This window comes from Solanum dulcamara, chromosome 4, assembly GCF_947179165.1.
Source record: "Solanum dulcamara chromosome 4, daSolDulc1.2, whole genome shotgun sequence".
In the NCBI taxonomy this organism is placed as follows: Eukaryota; Viridiplantae; Streptophyta; class Magnoliopsida; order Solanales; family Solanaceae; genus Solanum; species Solanum dulcamara.
In genome coordinates, this window is record NC_077240.1 from 73,789,304 (window position 1) to 73,812,643 (window position 23,340).

Sequence of the window (23,340 nt, forward strand, 5' to 3'; positions counted from 1 at the left end):
TCATCTTACTCAAATTGCTGAAAAGTTGATATATGAAAAGGAAGCTAATATACAGGATTTGAATATTGATATTAGACTGTATACATGGAATATAGGTGGAAAATAGTGTTGTATACACTGATATACAGCATATATATAGTTTGATATGCAAGAAAACAATATTGTATACACTGATATATAGTGTGTGTATATAGTCTGATATACTATGATATATATCATATACAAGGAACAAACAGGTGATATACAGTTTGATATACAGAAATAATGTTGTATGCACTGATATATAATGTATATATAGTCTGATATATAGTGATATACAATATATACAGGGGAAAACAAGGTGGTATACATTGTGTATATAGTTTGATATACAGAAATAATATTGTATACACTTTATATAGTGTATATACAGTCTAATAGCAGTGTATATACAATTGTGATATACAACAGAATTGGGCCAAAAGCCCAAAACGCAAGTGTCCTAACAACTTAGTCCAAGCGTACAGAAACTAAGTGTCGGGTCATATTTTCATATATTATTTATTTATTATTTTTTATTAATTTGTTTTGTAATAATTGATTTACTTATGTTGTTTATGATTACTTAGATATTAATTTTAGTTTAGTTTAATTTAATTAGATTTCCATAAAGATAAACTATTTCATGTTAATTTACTTTTTAAATGATTTTCTACCTTTATTTAGCCATTTTGATAAACTTTACTTTCTTTTCATATTATTTCCAATATATAACTTTGATCATTTTTTCAAAAATAGTTTAAAGTCTTTATTTCCTTTTAAATTAATATTTTCAAAGTTAATCAAATAATGTTCAAATCATCGGATAACCGCGTGTTACCGGTCACTTTAAATGCTAATACCTTCTCAAAGTGAAAATTTGAACCCTACCCATTTTCTCTAATTTTAAGACTTAAATCTGTTAGGATCTTTAAAATTAAGGTTTCTTGATTTTTCTTAAAAATTAAGTGGCGACTCTCTTTTCTAAAATTATTTTTTCTCTAAAAAGTTGAAATTAATTTTTAACCATATTTTTCCGACATAACAGAAATGGCAACTCTACTGGGGATTTAATTAGGTTCTGACCATTAGCTTTGATTGTTCATTTGACTAACTGTTTAGATTTGTAATAATTAGTAATTCTTGTTTTTCTTAATTGCGCAATTGTGTGTTTAATTTATATATTAAATTATCATTTGCATTTTATGGCATCTTTCGATTGAATGTATAGTATAATAAAGAACGGTTTTGCGGACGCCAGTCGGGCTTTTTTATACTTGATCCTTTTTTGGGGCAATCAACAATTTATTGATACGTCATGCGCTCAATGGTTGTCGTAAGTTCCGGCTTGAGTTGTCTGCTTGGGTTACCAGTATTGCAAAAGTCACTCTTAGTCAACCTAGCTAAGAGCGTTACCAAAATCTTGATTTAGCTCATTGGCCTAAGACGACCCAATACCTAAGGCGTATTGGGTCCATTAGAAAGACCACCTTGAGTCCAAAACAGCCCTTGGGCTAAATGGACGATTATACCTATGTGTTTAAATTTGAAGGTTGTATATGCCGTTTGGCTAACCATTGTCCCTCGGGGTTGGAAGTTTATTTTACCAGCTTAGTCTAGTCAAAGATGGATCTTCACAAGCTGCTACTTCATCTAGAAAGAGTTGGCGTTCGGAGATGTCAAGAAGTCAAGAATGAAAGATTTTCCACGAAGCTTTAGTTTAGGATTGTACCCTTGCGTGGGACCGATTATAGCTTAGTTTTATATATATATATATATATATATATATATATATATATATATATATATATATATATATATAGAATTTTAAATTTTTAAAGATATTGAGATTTTTGTACAATTTATGTAAAATGATACTTTATTAACACTCTTTCTTATTATCTTAAAAGAAAAAAAAATCTTAACAATAATTTATCTTTTTATGGGTATTCACGTGCATATGAAATTCCTCTGTCTATGTGACAAAGAGAATATTTTTAAATAACATATATTCAGGTTAATCTATACGTTAATGCATATATTTTGCTTATTTAAAACAAATATTTCTATTAGATAAGATAAATATTTAGACAAACAATCAAAAAAATTCACAAAAAAATTTACAAATCAAAAAGAAACTAAATAATTGACAAAGTACAGTAAGAATATTATTGACATATATAATTAGAATTTAAAAATATTTTTAATCATTTATAATATGTTAAGGACATTTTTTGGTCTAATAAGTAGGAGGGGCAAATTTGAACCATTTCTAATAGGTTAATGTAATGATTTATTTCCGTCATTATGGATAAGCCAATGGGAAAGAAAATTAGGCCAGAAAACTTTTGGGTAGTGACTTGAGAATATTTAGTCTAGCCCAGACTTTGACAAAATATGAGTAAGGTGAGATTTAGGGTAATCCGATAATGGATGGGTGACTGAGTTTCTAGTTTGATCATGTGAGTTGATAGCAAAGACGCTACGGAGCTTGTAAGACTTTACAAAATCATATTCGGAGTGAGTAAAACTCTCGAAATTGAACTTGGCGTGAAGTATTGATTTTAGAACATTGTGGGTTGAGAGTGATTAACAAAATGGGAGCTTGGGACTCAAAAACTGACTTTATGTCTCTGTGCATTCCGCTAGAGCGGGATTATTTCCGTCAGGGTGGGGCCGCTGTGGCGAGATAGTCGCGAATTAAAATGGAAAAAAAGTCCTAAAATTATTTTTATTCTTCCTACTTCGTTCTTGAGAGACCAGAAGCGACCTAGGGTGATTTCTTGCAGTTTTCCACCAATTTTAGTGCGAAAGGTAAGATAATCTCTCCCCTAACTTGTATTTTGATTGTTAGAACCTAGAATCTATGAGGGATAGCTTAGGGGAGGATTTTTGGCTTGAATTTAATGGTGGGAAATAGCCCTAGATGGATTATAAGAACATGAAAGTGGTCAAGTATAGAATTTTGATATAATCCGAATATTGTAGGTCATTAATTGTTGATTCATGGCAACTGTTGTTGTTTTCCATTGCTTAACAATTTTAGAATTTTAAAGATATTGAAATTTTTGTACAATTTATGTTAAATGGTACTTTATTAAAACTCTTTCTTATTATCTTAACAATAATTTATCTTTTTATGGGCATTCACGCGCGCATATGAAATTCTTCTGTATATGTGAGACTAAGAGAATATTTTTAAATAACATATATTCAGGTTAATTTATACGTTAGTGCGTATATTTTGCTTATTTAAAACAAGTACTTTTATTAGATAAGATAAACATTTAGACAAACAACCAAAAAAATTCACAAAATAATTTACAAATCAAAACAAAACTAAATAATTGTCAAAGTACAGTAAAAATATTATTGACATATATAATTAGAATTTGAAAATATTTTTGAATCATTTCTAATATGTTGAAGACATTTTTTGATCTAATAGGTAGAAGGAGGGGCAAGTTTATCTAATAGGTGGAAGTAGGTGCAAATTTGATCTAAGAGTTTAAGGACATTCTTTATCTAATAGGTGGAAGTATGTGCAAATTTGATCTACAACAACAATAATAACTTTTCACATCAATAAAGATGCACATTAATAAAGAGTGTTAAATTTTTTACTGTCATTAGTTAATTGCCACTGGAATCAATGTCACTATAGGCTTTAGGGTTATTTACAAATAATGTTAATTGCCTCTAAAAGAACATATTTATCGGCAATCAAGTTATTGCCATTAATTTATTGTCACTAAAGATCTTTTTTGGTGTAGTGCTAATAGGTGGAAGAAAAATATTTTTGATTCATTTCTAATACGCTGCGAACATTTCAAACTTTTTCCATTTTAAATAATAAGTTTATTAAAGTCATTTTTTCATAGTTAAATTTTGTGCCTAGTTAAAATTAATCTATTACATGAATTGAGCCTTATAGGATATAAATTAATATTATAATTAATCTTATAATTGCTTATAGTAAACTAAAAAAATTCAAAATAAAATAATCTCATAATTCATTCTTTAAGTTAAAGTTAAAGTTAACATTTACTTTAGCTCCATTTCTCTTCGTATAATTATTATTTGTCTTTTCAATATGTAAAAACGAAAAAGGTTTGAAGCAGGCCCTACGAATTCTCCAATAGTGTATTTACGCGTTCTTAAGTGTATTTGGTGCAATTTTAAAACGGTTTAAGAAAATAATCTTCTCTTTTTGCTCTTTTCACGCTTGTTTGTGCAAAAGTTTGTATTTTTCTATGATTAAATGATTTTGTGTTGTGCGTTTGTGAAGTGCACATCGATTCTTCTACAGTTTAAAAGTTTGTACGATTAAAATAAAAGTTTGTAATGTAAATTTTGTATAATTAAATTTTTAAGAAACGACTTGTAAAATCATTCCTGATATCCTTTACTACTAGACATTGATTTAAATATCCAATTTGAAAAGAATCTGCTTCAAGAAAAACATTTGAGCCTTAGCTACGTTTTGAAAATTGGGCCCAAAAATTATAAAATTAAAAATCTTCTTAAAATTGTTAATTCTAAAAGAGAGAGAACTCATTTTTTTCGTATTGAAATTCTTGACAATTGAATCTTTAACATTGCAAACGAATGTCAAAAGAAATATTCAAACGTTTTAGCGACTATAGTTCTCGTTCTTTGTTTGGACATATAACAGGAGGGCGATAGATATACTCGAAAAGGGAGAAAATGCAAGTTTGCTTGATCTAACAGTGATGTTGAGTCTCAATCCGAGACATACATGCCATAAGAAATAAAAGGAAAGTGAAAATGAAGGATTAGAAGAGGTACAATTGAAGTTGTAACATGATTTAAAGGACACGTGGATTGAAGTGATCGATAAGTCAATGTAATGGAATGATAAGTAGGAACATAACAATAAATCAATATGTGTTATAAATTAACTAACTTGACAATTTTATAAAGGAAGAAGAACAAGAGAATATGTATATAGAAAGTATTAATAGAGAGAGTAGTAATATAGAGAGAGTAATAGTAATTCTTTCTTTTATGTGTTTGTGTGTTTTTACATTGAAGTTTAAGGCTATATTTATAGCCATATTTACAAGTGGAGAAAAATATTAATGGGCATTTTACCCACTTAAAAAGTAAATGGACTATCCACCATTTTAAGTGGACAACCATTTTACTTGGTTGATATTACTTGGTTGATAATACTCCCCCTTGGATGTCCACGAGAAATGTGCCTCGTTAAAACCTTATTAGGAAAAACCCAGTGGGAAAAAGCCTAATGAAGGAAAAAGAGTACACATATCTGATAATACGCCTTGAGTGCTGCCTCATTAAAAACCTTATCAGGAAAACCCAGTGGGACAAAACCTTGACTAAGGGAAAAAGAGTACAGCGCGTATTTTGCTCCCCCTGATGAAAATATCACTTAATATCTCGAAGACGACGCATTCCAATTTTGTATCTCATTTTCTCAAAGGTTGATGTTGGCAATGCTTTGGTGAACATATCCGCCAAATTGTCACTTGAACGAATTTGTTGGACATCTATTTCACCCTTCTTTTGAAGATCATGAGTGAAAAAGAATTTTGGTGAAATATGTTTTGTTCTGTCTCCTTTGATGTATCCTCCCTTCAGTTGAGCTATACATGCAGCATTGTCTTCATACAATATTGTTGGAGCGTCTTTTGTCAAAGAAAGACCACATGTTTCTTGAATGTGTTCAGTTATTGATCTTAACCAAACACATTCTCGACTTGCTTCATGAATGGCTATTATCTCTGCATGATTTGAGGAAGTGGCAATCATAGTTTGCTTTGTTGAACGCCATGATATAGTTGTACCACCACATGTAAATAAATAGCCTGTTTGCGATCGACCTTTATAGGGATCAGATAAATATCCCGCATCTGCATAACCAATCAATTGTGACGTGGAATCATTTGAGTAAAACAATCCCATATCAATGGTACCTCGAAGGTATCTGAATATATGCTTAATTCCATTCCAGTGTCTGCGTGTTGGTGAAGAACTAAATCTTGCTAACAAGTTTACTGAGAAAGCTATATCTGGTCTAGAATTGTTGGCAAGATACATTAATGCACCAATTGCACTAAGGTATGGTATTTCAGCACCAATAAGATCTTCATCATTTTCATAAGGCCGAAACGGATCTGTATTAATATCAAGAGATCTCACAACCATTGGAGTACTCAATGGGTGTGCTTTATCCATATAAAATCTCTTTAAAATATTTTCAGTATATGTTGACTGATGGACAAATATCCCATTTGTAAAATGTTCAATTTGTAGACCAAGACAAAATTTTGTCTTTCCAAGATCTTTCATTTCAAACTCCTTTTTCAGGTATTTTACTGCCTTTGAAAGTTCTTCTGGAGTTCCAATAATATTTATATCATCAACATATACTGCTATTATGACAAATTCAGATCCAAACCTTCTCATAAAGACACAAGGGCAAATTGGATCATTTTTATATCCTTCTTTTAGCAAATATTCGCTAAGACGATTGTACCACATTCGCCCTGATTGTTTCAACCCGTACAAGGATTTTTGAAGTTTTATTGAGCAATTTTCTCGAGAATCCTTGTATGCTTCAGGCACTTTGAACCCTTCGGGAATTTTTATAAAAATGTCGTGGTCCAATGAGCCATATAAATAGGCAGTGACCACGTCCATTAACTGCATTTCAAGCTTTTCATGAACTGCCAAATTCATTAGATACCTGAAAGTAATTGCATCCACCACAGGGGAATATGTTTCCATATAGTCAATGCCAGGTCTTTGCGAAAAACCTTGGGCTACAAGTCGTGCTTTATATCTTACGACTTCACCCTTTTCATTTCGTTTACGCACAAAAACCCATTTGTGCCCTACTGGCTTGACACCTTCAGGTGTTCGAACTATTGATCCGAAAACTTCACGTTTTTCAAGTGAAGTTAACTCTGCTTGAATTGCATCCTTCCATCTTGGCCAATCATTTCTCTGTCTGCATTCATCGACAGATTTTGGTTCAAGATCCTTATCTTGTTGCATTATTTCAATGGCAACATTATAAGCAAAAATATTATCGACCACAATATTATTTCGGTTCCACCGTTTTCCTGTCGAGACATAACTTATTGAGATTTCTTCATTCTCATTATTTTCAGGTACTTGGACCTCCTCGGTGGTATCACCATTTGTTGTGTCTCTGGGCTCTTCTTGAGCACTCGCCTCCAAATTATGATCATCTTGATCATTCATTCCTTTCCTTTTTCGAGGATTTTTATCTTTGGAACCAAATGGTCTTCCACATTTTAAGCGTGGTCTAGATTCATTTGCCTGAATAAGTTGTCCTACCAGGACATCAACTCGAACTTGAGCATTAGCAGCTGGGATATGCGATTTAGTAACCCGTGGAAGGTTAGTAAATGCATCCGGCAGTTGATTTGCAATATTCTGTAAATAAATCATCTTTTGAACTTCTTGCTCACATTGATTTGTTCGAGGATCTAAATGAGATAGTGACAATGAATTCCAATCTATCTCATTTTTCATCTGCTTATGTTCTCCCCCTAATGTTGGGTATACTGATTCATCAAAATGACAATCAGCAAATCTTGCAGTAAATAAATCTCCAGTCATAGGTTCCAGATATTTTATAATAGAAGGAGATTCATACCCAACATATATTCCCAACCTTCTTTGGGGACCCATCTTTGTGCGATGCGGTGGAGCAATTGGGACATATACCGCACACCCAAATATTCTAAGATGGGATATATTTGGCTCCCTTCTAAACGCCAACTGTAATGGGGAAAATTCATGACAATTTGTTGGCCTTACGCGCACAAGTGCTGCTGCATGCAAAATAGCATGCCCCCATACTGAAATAGGAAGTTTTGTCCTCATTAGCAATGGTCTAGCTATCCATTGGAGGCGTTTAATCAATGATTCTGCTAGACCATTTTGTGTATGTACATGAGCGACCGGATGCTCAACTTTTATTCCAATCAACATACAATAATCATTAAATGATTGAGATGTGAATTCACCAGCATTATCAAGACGAATTGTCTTTATTGCATAATCTGGAAATTGTGCTCTTAACCTTATAATTTGAGCTAACAATCTCGCAAAAACCATGTTGCAAGTTGATAATAAGCACACATGTGACCATCTTGTAGATGCATCTATCAAGACCATATAATATTTGAATGGTCCACATGAAGGGTGAATTGGCCCACATATATCACCCTGTATACGTTCCAGAAACGCAGGGGATTCAATCTCAACCTTAGTTGCTGATGGTTTGATAATCAGTTTTCCTTGGGAACAAGCAACACAAGAGAATTCCTTAAATTGAAGAATTTTCTGATTCTTCAAAGTGTGTCCATGTGAATTCTCAATAATTCTGCGCATCATATTATAACCGGGATGGCCCAACCGGTCATGCCAAATGATAAAATCATTAGAATCAGTAAACCTTTTGTTTACAATGGCATGTGATTCAACAGTACCAATATTTGTATGGTACAACCCAGAAGAAAGTGCAGGTAATTTTTCGTGCACAATTTTCTTCTCCATATTTATTGTAGTAATATAAAGGTATTCAACCTTTCCTTCATTTGCAGTCTCAATATGATAGTCATTTTGGCGAATAACCTTGAAACTTAACAAGTTTCTTTGAGACTTACTACAATATAATGCATTATCAATTACCAATATCGTTCCTCCAGGTAGTAATAAGGTTGCTTTTCCAGAGCCTTCAATTAATTTTGTACTACTAGATATTGTATTGACATAGGCCTTTTTCATAATCAAATAACAAAAATATTTCTTTTCTTTTAATATCGTATGAGTTGTGGCACTATCCAAAATGCACATATCTCCATTATTCATCTTGAATCCAATTGAAGACTGATAAATTTATTTATCTTCATAAAATAAAAATGCATTGTAAGAAATAAAATAAGTAACAATTTTGCTAGAAAAACATAAGTCCTTTTTGTTTTTTAAAGTTAAATTATGGTAATTTATAATTAAAAAAAATTTATATGATTCAATTATGATGAATGTTACAATAATTTAGTTTATGGAATTGTATACTTATTAACCTTAAATAAATATTATACACAAGTATTAAAAACAAATATAAAATATTATAAAACATTAATATAATATTATTCATCATGTATAGATAATTTGTTTATTGACAAAAATAATATAATCATTATATATTATTAATGTCTAAAACATTAACAAGAATAAATAGTTACTATAATGACATTAAATAAGGCGAATATTATTTTTAGTAACAATATGATATTAAGATTAAATAATAGCACACTAATAGTAATTAATTACAACATTGTAAAATAGCACAATGTAATAAATAATATACAATTATCATAAAAATGTAACCTTGATTATTATTTTTTTTTCTTCAAATACATAAACGTAAAAACACAATAATTCAAAGTACATGATAACATATTGAAAAACATGAAATTAAACATCAATTAAGATCCTTAAAAAAATCTTCAACTTCCAAATGAGTAATATCATTGAGGTCATTAAAATCATCATCCCTTAAGGCCATATTTGCTTCAATATTATCATTATTCAAAGGCCTTGCCTCAACATTATTTTCGAACGCCAAGTGTGACTCTATCCGAGCATTAGAAGAAGATGCACCACCTCTATTTGCCTTTCTTTTAAAAGAATTTTGATAAAGTCTTACAAAATGCTCAGGCGTCCGACATTCATTTTTCCAGTGGCCTTTCATGCCACAACGATGACAGTTACTTTTTGAAGGGCCATTTTGAGAACTGATATTGTTCTCCCTTTTATGTTGACCACCACCACGACGATTATTATATCGTCCTCTGCCATTGCCACGCCCACGCACATTATTATGACCTTGATATTTATTATGTCTTCTTTCAGACTGGCCATGTGCTTTTACCATATTTGCCTCTGGTAACGGAGCAGTTCCAGTGGGACGGGCTTCATGATTTTTCATTAAAAGGGCATTATGTTGTTCAGCCACCAGAAGGCATGATATCAATTCAGAGTATTTTTTAAAACCCTTTTCACGGTATTGCTGCTGTAATATTACATTAGAGGCATGAAAAGTAGTTAGTGTCTTTTCTAACATGTCCTCATCATTTATATTTTCCCCACATAATTTTAATTGGGAAGTTATTCTAAATACAGCAAAATTATACTCAATTACGGTTTTAAAATCTTGAAACCGTAAGTGCATCCACTCATAACGAGCCCTTGGCAATACCGTTGCCCTGAGGTGGTCATACCTCCCTTTTAAGTCTTTCCACAATTCAAGTGGATCTTTCACTGTCAAGTATTCCATTTTTAGGCTTTCATCTAGATGATGACGAAGGAAAATCATAGCCTTTGCTTTATCCTGACTTGATGCTGTATTTCCTTCAATTATAGCATCACCAAGACCCTTAGCGGTAAGGTGAATTTCAGCATGACAAATAATTTTTACCAGAAATATCAAGTGCCACAAATTCCAATTTTGACAAGTTTGACATGATGAAAATTAATTTGAAAGTAACAAAGATAACTTAAAAATTAAATTTATTTAGTAGATATACCTGATATAGAAGTTAATTTTCTGAAAAATTAGAGCTTCGTGCTGATAACGTGTTATAAATTAACTAACTTGACAATTTTATAAAGGAAGAAGAACAAGAGAATATGTATATAGAAAGTATTAATAGAGAGAGTAGTAATATAGAGAGAGTAATAGTAATTCTTTCTTTTATGTGTTTGCGTGTTTTTACATTAAAGTTTAAGGCTATATTTATAGTCATATTTACAAGTGGAGGAAAATATTAATGGGCATTTTACCCACTTAAAAAGTAAATGGACTATCCACCATTTTAAGTGGACAACCATTTTACTTGGTTGATATTACTTGGTTGATAATAATATGCAATTAAGAAAGAATATGAATAAATTTAGCCTGGTTAACTTGAATCCGGAGTTGTCCTTGATGAAGGAGATTCCGAAGTAGCTTCCAGCTTGAAGAGCAATACAAGACTTGACAGGAAAAAAAAATAATCCCGACTTAAGTTTCTAACCCACGTCCTCCCGCTCAGGCGGTCATATTTCCGCTTTGGCGGGACCATCCCGCTCTGGCGGGATGATGGAACCCAGTCATGCAAAAATTCTTGTGTTTTTCTTCTAATCTTATCTAACGACGGTTTGGGTCGTTACAATAGATATCAATTTACCCTCCATTCGTCCCTGAACGACACTTGAGGAAAGACACGAGCCGGAAATAAATAATATATTGTACTTATAAATAACCAAAAATAATAAACATTCAACAAAGTAGTAATTGACATACATCAAAATTGAAATATAAAATACATAGTAATTTTAAAAAGTACAAAAAAACATAATAAATTAAAAAAAATTACAACAATAACATAATAATCTGGCAGATTCTTTTCAGATCCACCAATACTATTAAAATATGGATTATATGAGGTCGAAAATAATATAAATTATATACGGTGAATGTTTTAGAAAGAATTTATTTTATGAAATAAGAAAATATAAATAAAATAAAAAATAATAATAATATAATAAAGCGGAGAAAAATATATTTTTTTGATGTTAAATTTGGTGCAGTGGATTGGAATTGATTTACACTAAAATAGTAAAATTTGGTGTTTGGGTTGGAGATGTCCTAAAGGCTAGATATAATCCATCGTGGTTCCATATTTCTTGTACTTGTTCTCGTCATGGCTTCGAGCATGTTTGAATCGACATTTAGCTATGGAATTTTTTGTATCTTTTTAATTTTTAAATTTATCATGATCCAAAATGGGCAATGAGTAGTACCCACACTTAACCTTCTAGGTAGGAGAACCAACGATACAAACTCCAACTATATGAAAATAACGCGGACGCTCAATTAAATACGTTTTTCCAAAACCTGAAAGTCATCACATGAAGGACATCTAAATTCTAAAACTAAGTTTCGAATTATCAAACACCAAATAAATAAATAACATAACGTGTCCGAAAACTAAGGACACCATGCCATGACAAGAGATTTCATCGCCAGCTAGAAGGATAACTCACCCTGCAATCCGATGGACTGGAGACTGACTAGAGCTGAGGTTGAGTCGAAGCCGATGGAAGACTCATTGCACTCCACAAATAAAAAAAAGAAAGACACAAGTAGGGGTCAATACAGGACAACATGTATTGAGTAGGTATCATCGGCCGACTCAAAATAGAAATTAATAAGCATAAAGTAATAGCGGAAAATCAACCATAGCACTTAACAGATGACAACCAATGAACAATTACATAACCAGTCAACAATATCAAGATCACACATGAGGACTCAGGCCTCCACATCACGCTCTTTTGGGAAATGAGTTATGGAGATTGGGTAACATTAAGTCATTTTCATTTGTTTCCTTTAATATTACCGTGCTGGAATGTGACACCCGATCTAAATATACCATGCCGAAATATGACACCCGATCCAAATATACCGTGTCTGAACGTGACACCCGATCCAAATATAATTAATTTATCATTCTTTATTATTATATTCCACTTCATTAACAATATTTCATCAATCCTTCTTTATTCAAGGCACCATTTTTGATAGGGCAAGTTCAAGATTATGGATTCCGCGGTCTTGGGATTTCAGACCAATCACAACAACATACCAACCATCCAAACCAAAACAATTAAATACATAGCAAACTTCACACATTAACCAATGACTATCAATTGCTATTAAGAGTCTATCTATGATATAGAATAAAATCATAATCTACCTCAACCGAAGAATCGAAGTCAAACAAGCTAATTAACCGGTGCTTTCCCTTTCTTCGATGCCTCAGAATGTTTCCACTCTATCAAATGTATAATATCCATAAGTACACGAGTCTGTAAACACCCATATTACTATGTATCTAGCCTAGACTCAATAACCCATTCAAATTCCTAAATTTTGATACCAACTAATATCTCAAGTCTCATATTCCTAAATCTTAAGTAAGGGTTAAGTCTCAATTCCTTCAATATCATAATTATCAAAAACACACAACCCTATGCAACATCACATAATGCAATATCACAATTATTCTCACCTTTGTATTGCACACAACCCTAATACACTAACGCAAAAGTAACAATTCTGTATAAATCTAATGTCTAATTAACAACATTCATGTATAATATAATAATAAATAATAACTACCCAATTTAACAACTATTCATACATTACCACACTAATACTATAACTCTAATCATTACCAATCAACATATGCATACAGAGGAATATAGTTAAGCAAAAAATTTTCTTACCTCAAGCCGTTCTCGTCGTCCTTCTCTGTCACCGCACAGGTAAGGGTTTTTTTTCCTGTTATTTCATTTTTTTTCTACTCAATTATGTATCAAAATTAATAAACCCTATTTTTTTTCTTTAATAATTGGTATAGAGTGTTAAATAAATTATCAACTTAGCCCACTAATTAAATTAGTTATTTAAATTTACCCCTCAACTAAATAACTATGGTTATCGAATAGTCCACATACCCATTAAAAGTTTACGGAATGAGTCTTTTATAAATTAAAAAGTTCTAGTTCTCAAAACGACATAATGGGTCGTTACAAAATTAAATGTTTATAAGCTGTTTATTTATTTAAACATTTCAAAAAAGGCTATAATTAATTTATAAACATTTAAAATAAAATCAATTTAAACAAAACTCTACTATTCTAGACTCAAGACATAACAATTTTATATGGTGGGGCTTCATTTTACAATGAAACTCAGCAGTCAGTAGTATAGTTTCAGTGGAAACTAAGATAAAAATGTTATAAAAATAAATTTAATTTAACAGAATAAGGCGGACAGAATAAAAGAGAAGAAGTAGAAATAGAAGGGAGAGAGAATGAAAGTGTCGTGTATTAAGTTTGTATATTTATGTTCCATTCCATATCAATATTGCCTCTATATATATAGGCATAATAAGATGCAAATACATAGTGGGCAAGTTGCCCACTTTGAGTGGGCCCTACTTGGAAAAAAGTCACCCACTAAGACATCCATCATAATTTAACACTCTCCCTTGGATGTTTACGTTTAATGTAGCTCTAAAGTCAAAAGACCATAAGTGTCAATCTTAACATTCTCGACAAATGGCTTAAAGGAATCAAACCTTCCAGCTGAGGACTTAACATATTTGATAGCATTTCTTACCCGAGAAATAGACTCATTTTGTTCACCGAGTCTTTCTTTCACGATCAAATTTAGAATATGAACATTACATCTAACATGTAAGAACTCATTTCCTAAGATGCTTCCTTTCCAATCCTCAATTCTTCTCTTCAAGTGTTTAATTGCAGAATCATTAGCAGTTGCATTATCTAAGGTCACCGTGAATATGTTATAAATTTTCCAATCAAATAAGCATGCCTCAATCCCCTTAGCAATTATTTCACCCTTATGATCTGATGTTTGGAAAAAGTTGAGAATTTTCTTTTTCAGATTCCACTCATCATCGATCCAATGGGCAGTGACAACCATATAAGTTAGATTTTGAAGTGATATTCATGTATCACTAGTAACACATACACGTTGATTATGAAAAAGCTTTTAAAGCTTTTCTTTCGCTTCTTGATATATTTTCAAACATTGTTTAGCAACAGTCAAGCAAGAAGGTAATTGAAAATTAGGCAAAGCAACTACCATTAATCTCCTAAAACCTTTCCCTTCAACAACTTTAAAAGGTTGTTCATAAAAAATGACAAACTCAGCAATGGCTCTCCTAATCTCATTGATGTTAATCATAACCTTTTATATCGTATATGTACTATATGCTTGTTCCCCATTTTTAACTATCTTGACTCTTGATTGATTTCTGTCAATAATTCTAAGAGGCAAATTAGGATAAACCTCATTTAAATGTCTCCATAGCGTTAAGGTCTCATTCGTACTTTCAGAAGCAAAGTTACTACTTCAGTAGTTACATTTTTGCCCTTTTCTTACCCCATTTATCAAGATATTCAGTAGAGTGTTTCCAAACGCCGGAAATTCTCTTGTCACTACACACAAGGCTACGATCAGGGTCGCAAAAAGTTATTTGTTTCCGCTTTTTAGCATGATTGGGAGTAATATCACAGTTTTATCACCGTCAAACTCAGGTTATAACAAAGTAGTTGGAGATACTTTATTGGTTACCTCCACTGGCTCCACATCTTTTTGAGTAGTTGTAGTTTCCATCTGAAAAAAACTATCCAAAAATCTAAATAAACAGAGAAATCCAAAATCATTAGATAAAAACTAAATCAACAGAAAAAACCTAAATCAGTGAAAAAATCTAAAATAACAGAAAAATAAAATAAAAAACACATACAAGATGAAAGACTAGAGAAGTAATTCATTCAAGTAAAACTTCAAAGATACAAAAATAATTACACAAACAAAAAGTAGGGAACATACAAAAAGTAACCAAAAAAGTAAAAGGAAGAAAAAGTTACAGACTTACAGGGATTAAAGCTTTTTGCACTCAATTATTATTGTGAGAGACTGAGAGCGGAATAGAGGTCTACAGGGTTTGGGAGGAAATAAGGGGGAACTGAAAATCTAACGAAGGAAAAAATTATTTATGCTAACTATTCAATAAGGGTTTTTTTATTTTACTTTAAACATATATGGGCTTGGGGAACATGGGCTAGACGTTTTTTTGGAATGGTCCTAAATTATGAAAAAGTTAAAAAAAAATAGATAAAGTTTAATAAACATAAATATATATATATATATATATATATATAATATTTTAAATATGTACATATTTATCGGCTCGATTTGATTTAGTTCGGTTTTCTTTATGGGTAACACCAAATCAAACTAAATATTATCTATTTTAAAAAATCTAAAACCAAACCAAACCAAACTGAGCCGATTTTCAGTTTATTAAATTGGTTTGACTTGGTTTATCAGTTCAGATCAATTTTTTGGTCTCGTTCGAACATCCCTACTTATGATTCTTTATAACTAACATACCACAACCCAAGGGTTCCTTCATAGACCCTTAATCCATAGCTCATTTGCTACTAACCTTATTATTACATGAAAAATACAAATATCATCAGGCCACATCTTTCTTTAATGAACTGTATCATCGATCTCAACCATACACATTCTCTACTTGCTTCATGAATTGCTATTATTTCAGCATGATTTGAAGAAGTAGCAATAATGGTCTGTTCTGTAGATCGCCATGATATAACAGTTCCTTCGTGCGTAAATAGATAGCCTGTCTGAGATCGAGTTTTATGTGAGTCTGATAAATAACCTGCATATGCATAACCAATAAGGTCTGCGCAACCTTTGTTAGTATAAAATAAACCCATATCAATAGTACCCTTCAGGTATCGCAAAATATGTTTGATACCGTTCCAATGTATTCGTGTTGGGGATGAACTATACCTTGCTAGCAAATTAACAGAAAATGTTATATCAGGTCTAGTTGCGTTAGCAAGATACATAAGTGCACCAATAGCACTGAGATATGGTACTTCAGGATCAAGAATTTCTTCATCCTCTTCTGGAGGTCGAAATTAATCTTTTTTCACTTCAAGTGATCGAACAACCATTGGAGTACTTAATTGATGTGATTTGTCCATGTAAAATCTTTTTAAGAGTTTCTCAGTGTAGGTAGATTGATGGACAAAAACTCTGTCTGCTAAATGTTCAATTTGTAGACCTAGACAAAGTTTTGTCTTTTTAAGGTTTTTCATCTCAAATTCTTTCTTTAGATACTCAATCGCCTTTTGGACTTCTTTAGAGGTTCCAGTGAGATTTATGTCATCAACATAAACGACGAGTATAACAAACTCTGATCCCGTCTTCTTAATAAAAACACATGGACAAATAACATCATTAATATAGCTTTCATTTATTAAGTACTCACTTAGGCGATTATACCACATGCGCCCTGATTGTTTCAGACCATATAATGATCTTTGCAATTTTATTGAGTACATCTCCCGAGATTTATTACATGCTTCAGGCAATTTTAGTCCTTCTGGGATTTTCATGTAAATTTCATTATCAAGTGAATCATAAAGGTAAGCTATAACTACATCCATTAGATGTATTTCAAGATTTTTATGTACAGCTAGAATGATGAGATATCGAAATGTTATTCCATCCATAACAGGTGAATATGTTTCTTCATAGTTGACCCCGGGTCTTTGAGAGAATCCTTATGCAACAAGGCGTGTCTTGTATCTTACAATTTCATTTCTCTCATTTCGTTTTCGCACAAAAACCCATTTATAGCCAACTGGTTTCATACCTTCAGGGGTCTGGACTACAGGTCCAAAAACCTCACGTTTAGCAAGTGAGTCAAATTCTAATTGAATTGCCTTTTGTCATTCTGGCCAATCACATCTACGTGGACATTCTTTGACAGATTTAGACTCAATACTTTCACTATCTTGCATGAGGTTAAGTGCAACATTATATGCAAAAACATTATCAACTATGATTTTCGATCAATCTAAATTTATTTCATCACCGGTAGAACTTATTGAAAGTTCTTCATTCACTTGAGTCTCGGGTTCACTGATTTCTTCATGAATATCAAGATTACTCAAATCTTGACCTCCTTCAAGAGGTTCTTGTGTAGTATCATCTTTATTATTTTTCACGCTTCTCTTTCTAGAATTTTTATCCTTTGAACCCAGTGGTCTACCACGCTTCTGACGTGTTTGAGATTCAGAAGCTATGATACTTGTAGATGACCCTTTTGGGACATCAATTCGGATAGGCACATTCACTGCAGGGATATGTGACTTAGTTATCCATTTCAAATCAGTAAATGCATCTGACATTTGATTTGCTATTTTTTGTAAGTGGATGATCTTCTGGACCTCCTGCTCACATGTGCGGGTACGTGGATCAAAGTGTTATAGTGATGAAATTTTCCACGCAATTTCTTTTTCTTTTTCGGGTTCTTTTTTCTCTCCCCCTAATGGCGGGAAAAGTGTTTCATCAAACCGATAATCTGCAAATGGAGGGTGAGTCAAACCCAACATATATGCTCAACCTTAGTTGAGAGCCCATCTTTGTACGTTGTGGTGGTGCTACAGGCACATATACTGCACAATCAAAAATTCGTAGATGGGCTATATTTGGCTCATGACCAAATACTAATTGTGACGAAGAATATTTATTATAATGTGTCGGTCTAAGACGTACAAGTGCTGCTGCATGTAAGATAGCATGACCCCAAACAGTAATTGGCAATTTTATTTTCATTAGTAGAGGTCTTGCTATCAATTGTAGGCGTTTTATAAATGACTCTGCAAGGCCATTTTGAGTATGAACATGAGCAACATGATGTTTAATTTTTATCTCAATTGATAAGCAATAATCATTAAAAGTTTGGGATGTAAATTCTCTAGCATTATCAAGGCGAATGACTTTAATTGGATAATCTGGGAATTGCGCTCTCAATCTTATTATTTGTGCTAACAATTTCGCAAATGACAGGTTGCGAGATGATAACAGGCACACATGTGACCATCTAGATAATGCATCTATTAGGACCATAAAATATCTAAACAATCCACTAGGTGGATGAATAGGTCCACATATATCTCTATGTATACGCTCTAAAAAGCCAGAAGATTCGATGTCAACCTTCAGGGTCGATGGTCTGGCAATTAATTTGCCTTGATAACAAGCAGCACATGAAAATTCATCATTTGTAAGAATCTTCTGGTTCTTTAACGGATGTCCAGTTGAATTTTTAAGAATTCGTCTCATCATTATTGATCCAGGATGACCTATTCGATCATGCCATAGCACAAATGTATTTGGATCAGTAAACTTCTGGTTTACGATCATATGTGCTTCAATTGCACTAATTTTTGCATAATATAGGCCAGATGACAAAGTTGATAATTTTTCCAAAATATATTTCTGGCCTGAGACACTCTTGGTTATACCAAGGTATTCAATATTCATTTCATTTAGTGTCTCAACATGATATCCATTTCTGCGGATATCTTTAAAACTTAACAAGTTTCTTGGGATTTAGAAGAAAATAATGCATCTTTTATAATAATTTTTTTCCTTTTAGGCAGAATTATAGTAGCTCTTCCGGAACCTTCTATCATTTTTAAATTACCAGAAATTGTAGTAACATTTATTTTTCCTCTTAGCAAGTTAGAAAAATATTTCTCGTCTTTAAATATAGCATGAGTTATTCCAATATCAATTACACAAATATCCTCGTGATTGGACATTGATCCAAATAAAATTTGAGGCATTTTCATATTTTCTTCAATAAGAAATAAAATAAGTATTAACACATGGTACATTACATAAATTTTATTTATTTACATTGACTAGAAAAATACAAACATCATATTTAATACAGATAAAAAGAAAATATTTACATCTTATTAGTCCTATCAATATTCATATTTTCGTCTGGAAAATTAAAGAAATCAGCTACATCCAAATGTATAGGCTCAATATTATCTTCAGAGATAAAATTTGTCTCTAGATTATTTTCTGCCCTCTTTATTGATGCCTGATATAGCTGAACCAGACGTTTTGACGACCGATAAGTCCGTAATCAGTGCCCCACACCTCCACATCTATGACATACACTTTTTGAATTATTCCTCGGTAAAGCTTCTCGCCTTTTACCATGCCTTTTATATTGCTGGTCATTTCTCGGTGCCAGCCGAGTATCATGATTAAAATTCCTTCTTTGACCACGATCACGACTGGAGCCATGGCCTCTTTCTCGTTGGTTAGAATTTGCTTGATTCACTTCAGGGAGCGGCAAAGAACCAACTGGCCGACTATCATGATTTTTCATTAATAGTTCATTATGCCTTTCAGCAATAAGAAGGTGAGAAAGTAATTCAGAATATTTTTTAAATTCTTTTTCGCGATATTGCTGCTGCAGGAGCATATTCGCGGGTGGAAATGTGGAGTATGTCTTTTCAAGTTTATCTTGCTCAGTGATCTCTTCTCCGCATAAATTTAATTGAGCTATAATTCTAAATATAGCAGAATTATATTCAGTTATATTTTTGAAATCCATTAATCTCAGATTTAGCCAATCATGACGAGCTTGTGGAAGCATGACCAACTTCAGGTGGTCATATCTTTCTTTTAAATTTTTTCACAATTTAAGGGAGTCTTTTAATGTGAGATATTGTAATTTTAGCCCCTCGTCAAAATGGTGACGGAAAAATATCATGGCTTTAGCACGGTCTTGATTGAATGTCATATTGTCATTTTTAATGGTGTCTGCCAGACCCATTGATTCTAAATGAATTTCGGCATCAAGTGACTATGATGAGTAGCATTTTCTAGAGATATCAAGAGTAGTAAATTCAATTTTTGAAATATTTGTCATTTTATGAAAATAAATTTAAATAAAACTCTTACCACTTTTTGTTATCTTCTAAACATAGCTGGAGCCTCGTGCTGATAACATGTTATAAAAATAAATTTAATTTAACAGAATAAGGCGAACAGAATAAAAGAGAAGAAGTAGAAACAGAAGGGAGAGAGAGTGAAAGTGCCGTGTATTAAGTTTGTATATCTATGTTCCATTCCATATCAATGTTGCCTCTATATATAGGCATAATAAGATGCAAATACATAGTGGGCAAGTTGCCCACTTTGAGTGGGCCCCACTTGAAAAAAAGACACCCACTAAGACATCCATCATAATTTAACAAAAAATATTTTTTTCATTTGTTTTTCATATCTTACACTCATCATAGACCGAACTCCAAACGAGTCGTTTCATAACTAATTAAAATTAGGGAAAAATTATGCGGATAAATAAATATATACTAGTTAATTAGTTAATATAATTATTATTTGAATTAATTATGGCTCACGGCAAATATTTAGCTGTAATTACAGTGAATTTTATATAATTCGCGCGATTATACACTTGAGTTTTGTATAATTCGTGTGATTTATACAAACATTGTGCGCGAATCGAATTGTATAGCGAAATATACAAACACTAAAAATTATATAGCGAATTATACAAACGTTATTCATTAATTGTATAGTGAAATATACAAACGTTAGACAAAAACTGTGAATTATACAAATGTATACAAATGCTACGCGAATTATACAAATAATGTTATAACTATAGTTACGAATTGTAATTAACAAACTATAGCTATGGAGCATAATTAATGCATTTTTGAGTAGCTATATGCAAAAAAAAATCATAAAATTATACAAGTATTAGTAATATTACGATTAATTATGAATAAATTTATGTATTATTTTATTCAAGTATTAATTATGTAGAAATTAGTTATTTATGTACTTCCTCTATACTATTTCATGTGGCGCCATTTTATTTGACACAATATTTAAGAAAAAAAGAAAAAAATTGTGTGGTTATAAATTATTTTATTAGGTTAAAAAAAAAATTTAAAATTAAATTATTTTTAATTATAGTAAGATGATATTTTTTAAGAATGGAGTAAAAAAAAGCGCCAAATAAAATGAGACAGAAAAAATATTAGTTATTTCACTTTATATTCTACATAAAATTATACATAAATTCTCGTATAGATTATACATTATAGTTTCGCCGATTTATAAATTATCAAATACACGTCATATTAATTTTATATATAAATAACTTATTTGCTATCTGCCAACCAAAAATATTATACAAAATTAATACATATATGAATTATTTCTTGTCATTTTCTGAATTATTTACTATGCGAAACAAGATTAGTCGCCGCCGAGATAAGATAAAGAAATGCAGTCTGTAAATGTTCAGTCGCAAATGATCCACAAGAACACTATCTAATAAGTAAAACAATCCAGTCTTTGTTACATAAAATGAAAAATCACAAAAAAAAAACTTGAAATAAATTACTACCTCCTACCCCTTCCTCGATTACGTCTTTTTGAATATTTCTTGTTTCCCGTCGTATTTGCCGTTGATGAGTTTCCAAACATATTCCAAACGTCCCATGCTGTTGTAACCACATTGTTTACTCTACTAAATACTCCAAAAATCTTATCAAATGTCCCTTCGGTATTATAATTTCCATCCTCCAAATTAGGACTATCATCACTAATGGTAGTATTTGCCTTTTGTTGCTCCTGCAATAGTGATTCGTACATGTAAAGCAAGGAACAAGCGCCTGTAAAATCAGGGAGAGGGAACTGAGATGAGATTCTGTTCTGGTACGGCAAGTATTGAGGAGAAGGCAAACCAGCAAGAAGTTGCAAAACTAAATCTGGATCTGATAGAGGATTTCCGTTGGCGGCAAGAGAATCGGCTATCGATTTCAATTTCTTCACATAAGATTCGATGGTTTCCAGATCTCCTTTTCTGGTGCCGTGAAATTGCATTTTCAGTTGTTGAGCTACAATAATCGTTTCATCGTTTGAACCCAAATCGTTCGCCTTCTCTGATGGAAAACTCATTGTTGATTCTCTTGTTATTCTCGATGATCAGAAGATTGTTGAAATTTTTTGGGTGTATTTTTTTTGTACAAAAGAATGATCTATATATTCGAGTAGAAATCCTATTGGCCGTATTCAGAATGTGTAACTAACTATACAACAACAATCCAGTGAAATCCCACATCGTGGGATCTGGGTAGGGTAGAGTGTACGCAGACCTGACTCCTACCAATGTAGGACGGCTGTTTCCGATAGATCTTCGACTCAATAAAAGCATAGAAAAAGGTCAAGAATGTGTAACTAACTATAAAAACATAAAATGAAAACAAAAATATTTACACAGCTAATGACATAAATGTCCTTATTCTATTCTATTCTAGAACAATGTAGAAGGGGATGGATAGGCCAAACTTCAAATAGAGGATATATCTAGACATTTTCGTAAAGTTTAGGAGTATATATGACCCTTTTTTCTTTTTTAAAAAAAGGGGGCTGGTTATTTTCAGCAAAACAACTAACGAGTACAGGGGTGTATATATGCGAAAAGTTAAACGGTAAGGACATGGATGAGCCAAACTTCAAACGGAAGGTATATATAAATATTTTCACAAAGTTTAGAGGGATATATGACCTTTTTCTCTTAAATAAATAATCAAATCATACCATACCACGAAAAAACACCATCCAAACAAGATGTTAAGCAACTAAAGAGCCGGTTCTTTTCACTTTTGTTTTCTTAATAATAGAATTTTAGTTATATAAAAAAGGGCAAATTAAACAAAATATTTATTGAGTTAAATTTCTTACACAAAAATAGCTCATTTAAAAAA

At 32.0% G+C, this 23,340-nt stretch overlaps 1 protein-coding gene across 1 annotated transcript; it reads right to left on the minus strand.

The window, feature by feature from the left end:
• Nucleotides 1-21,882: 21,882 nt before the first annotated feature.
• Nucleotides 21,883-22,649, minus strand: LOC129885078 (uncharacterized). The gene has a single exon (XM_055959292.1). The coding sequence runs from the start codon at nt 22,529-22,531 to the stop codon at nt 21,974-21,976; it is 558 nt and encodes a 185-aa protein (XP_055815267.1). The 5' UTR covers nt 22,532-22,649; the 3' UTR covers nt 21,883-21,973.
• Nucleotides 22,650-23,340: the final 691 nt, after the last annotated feature.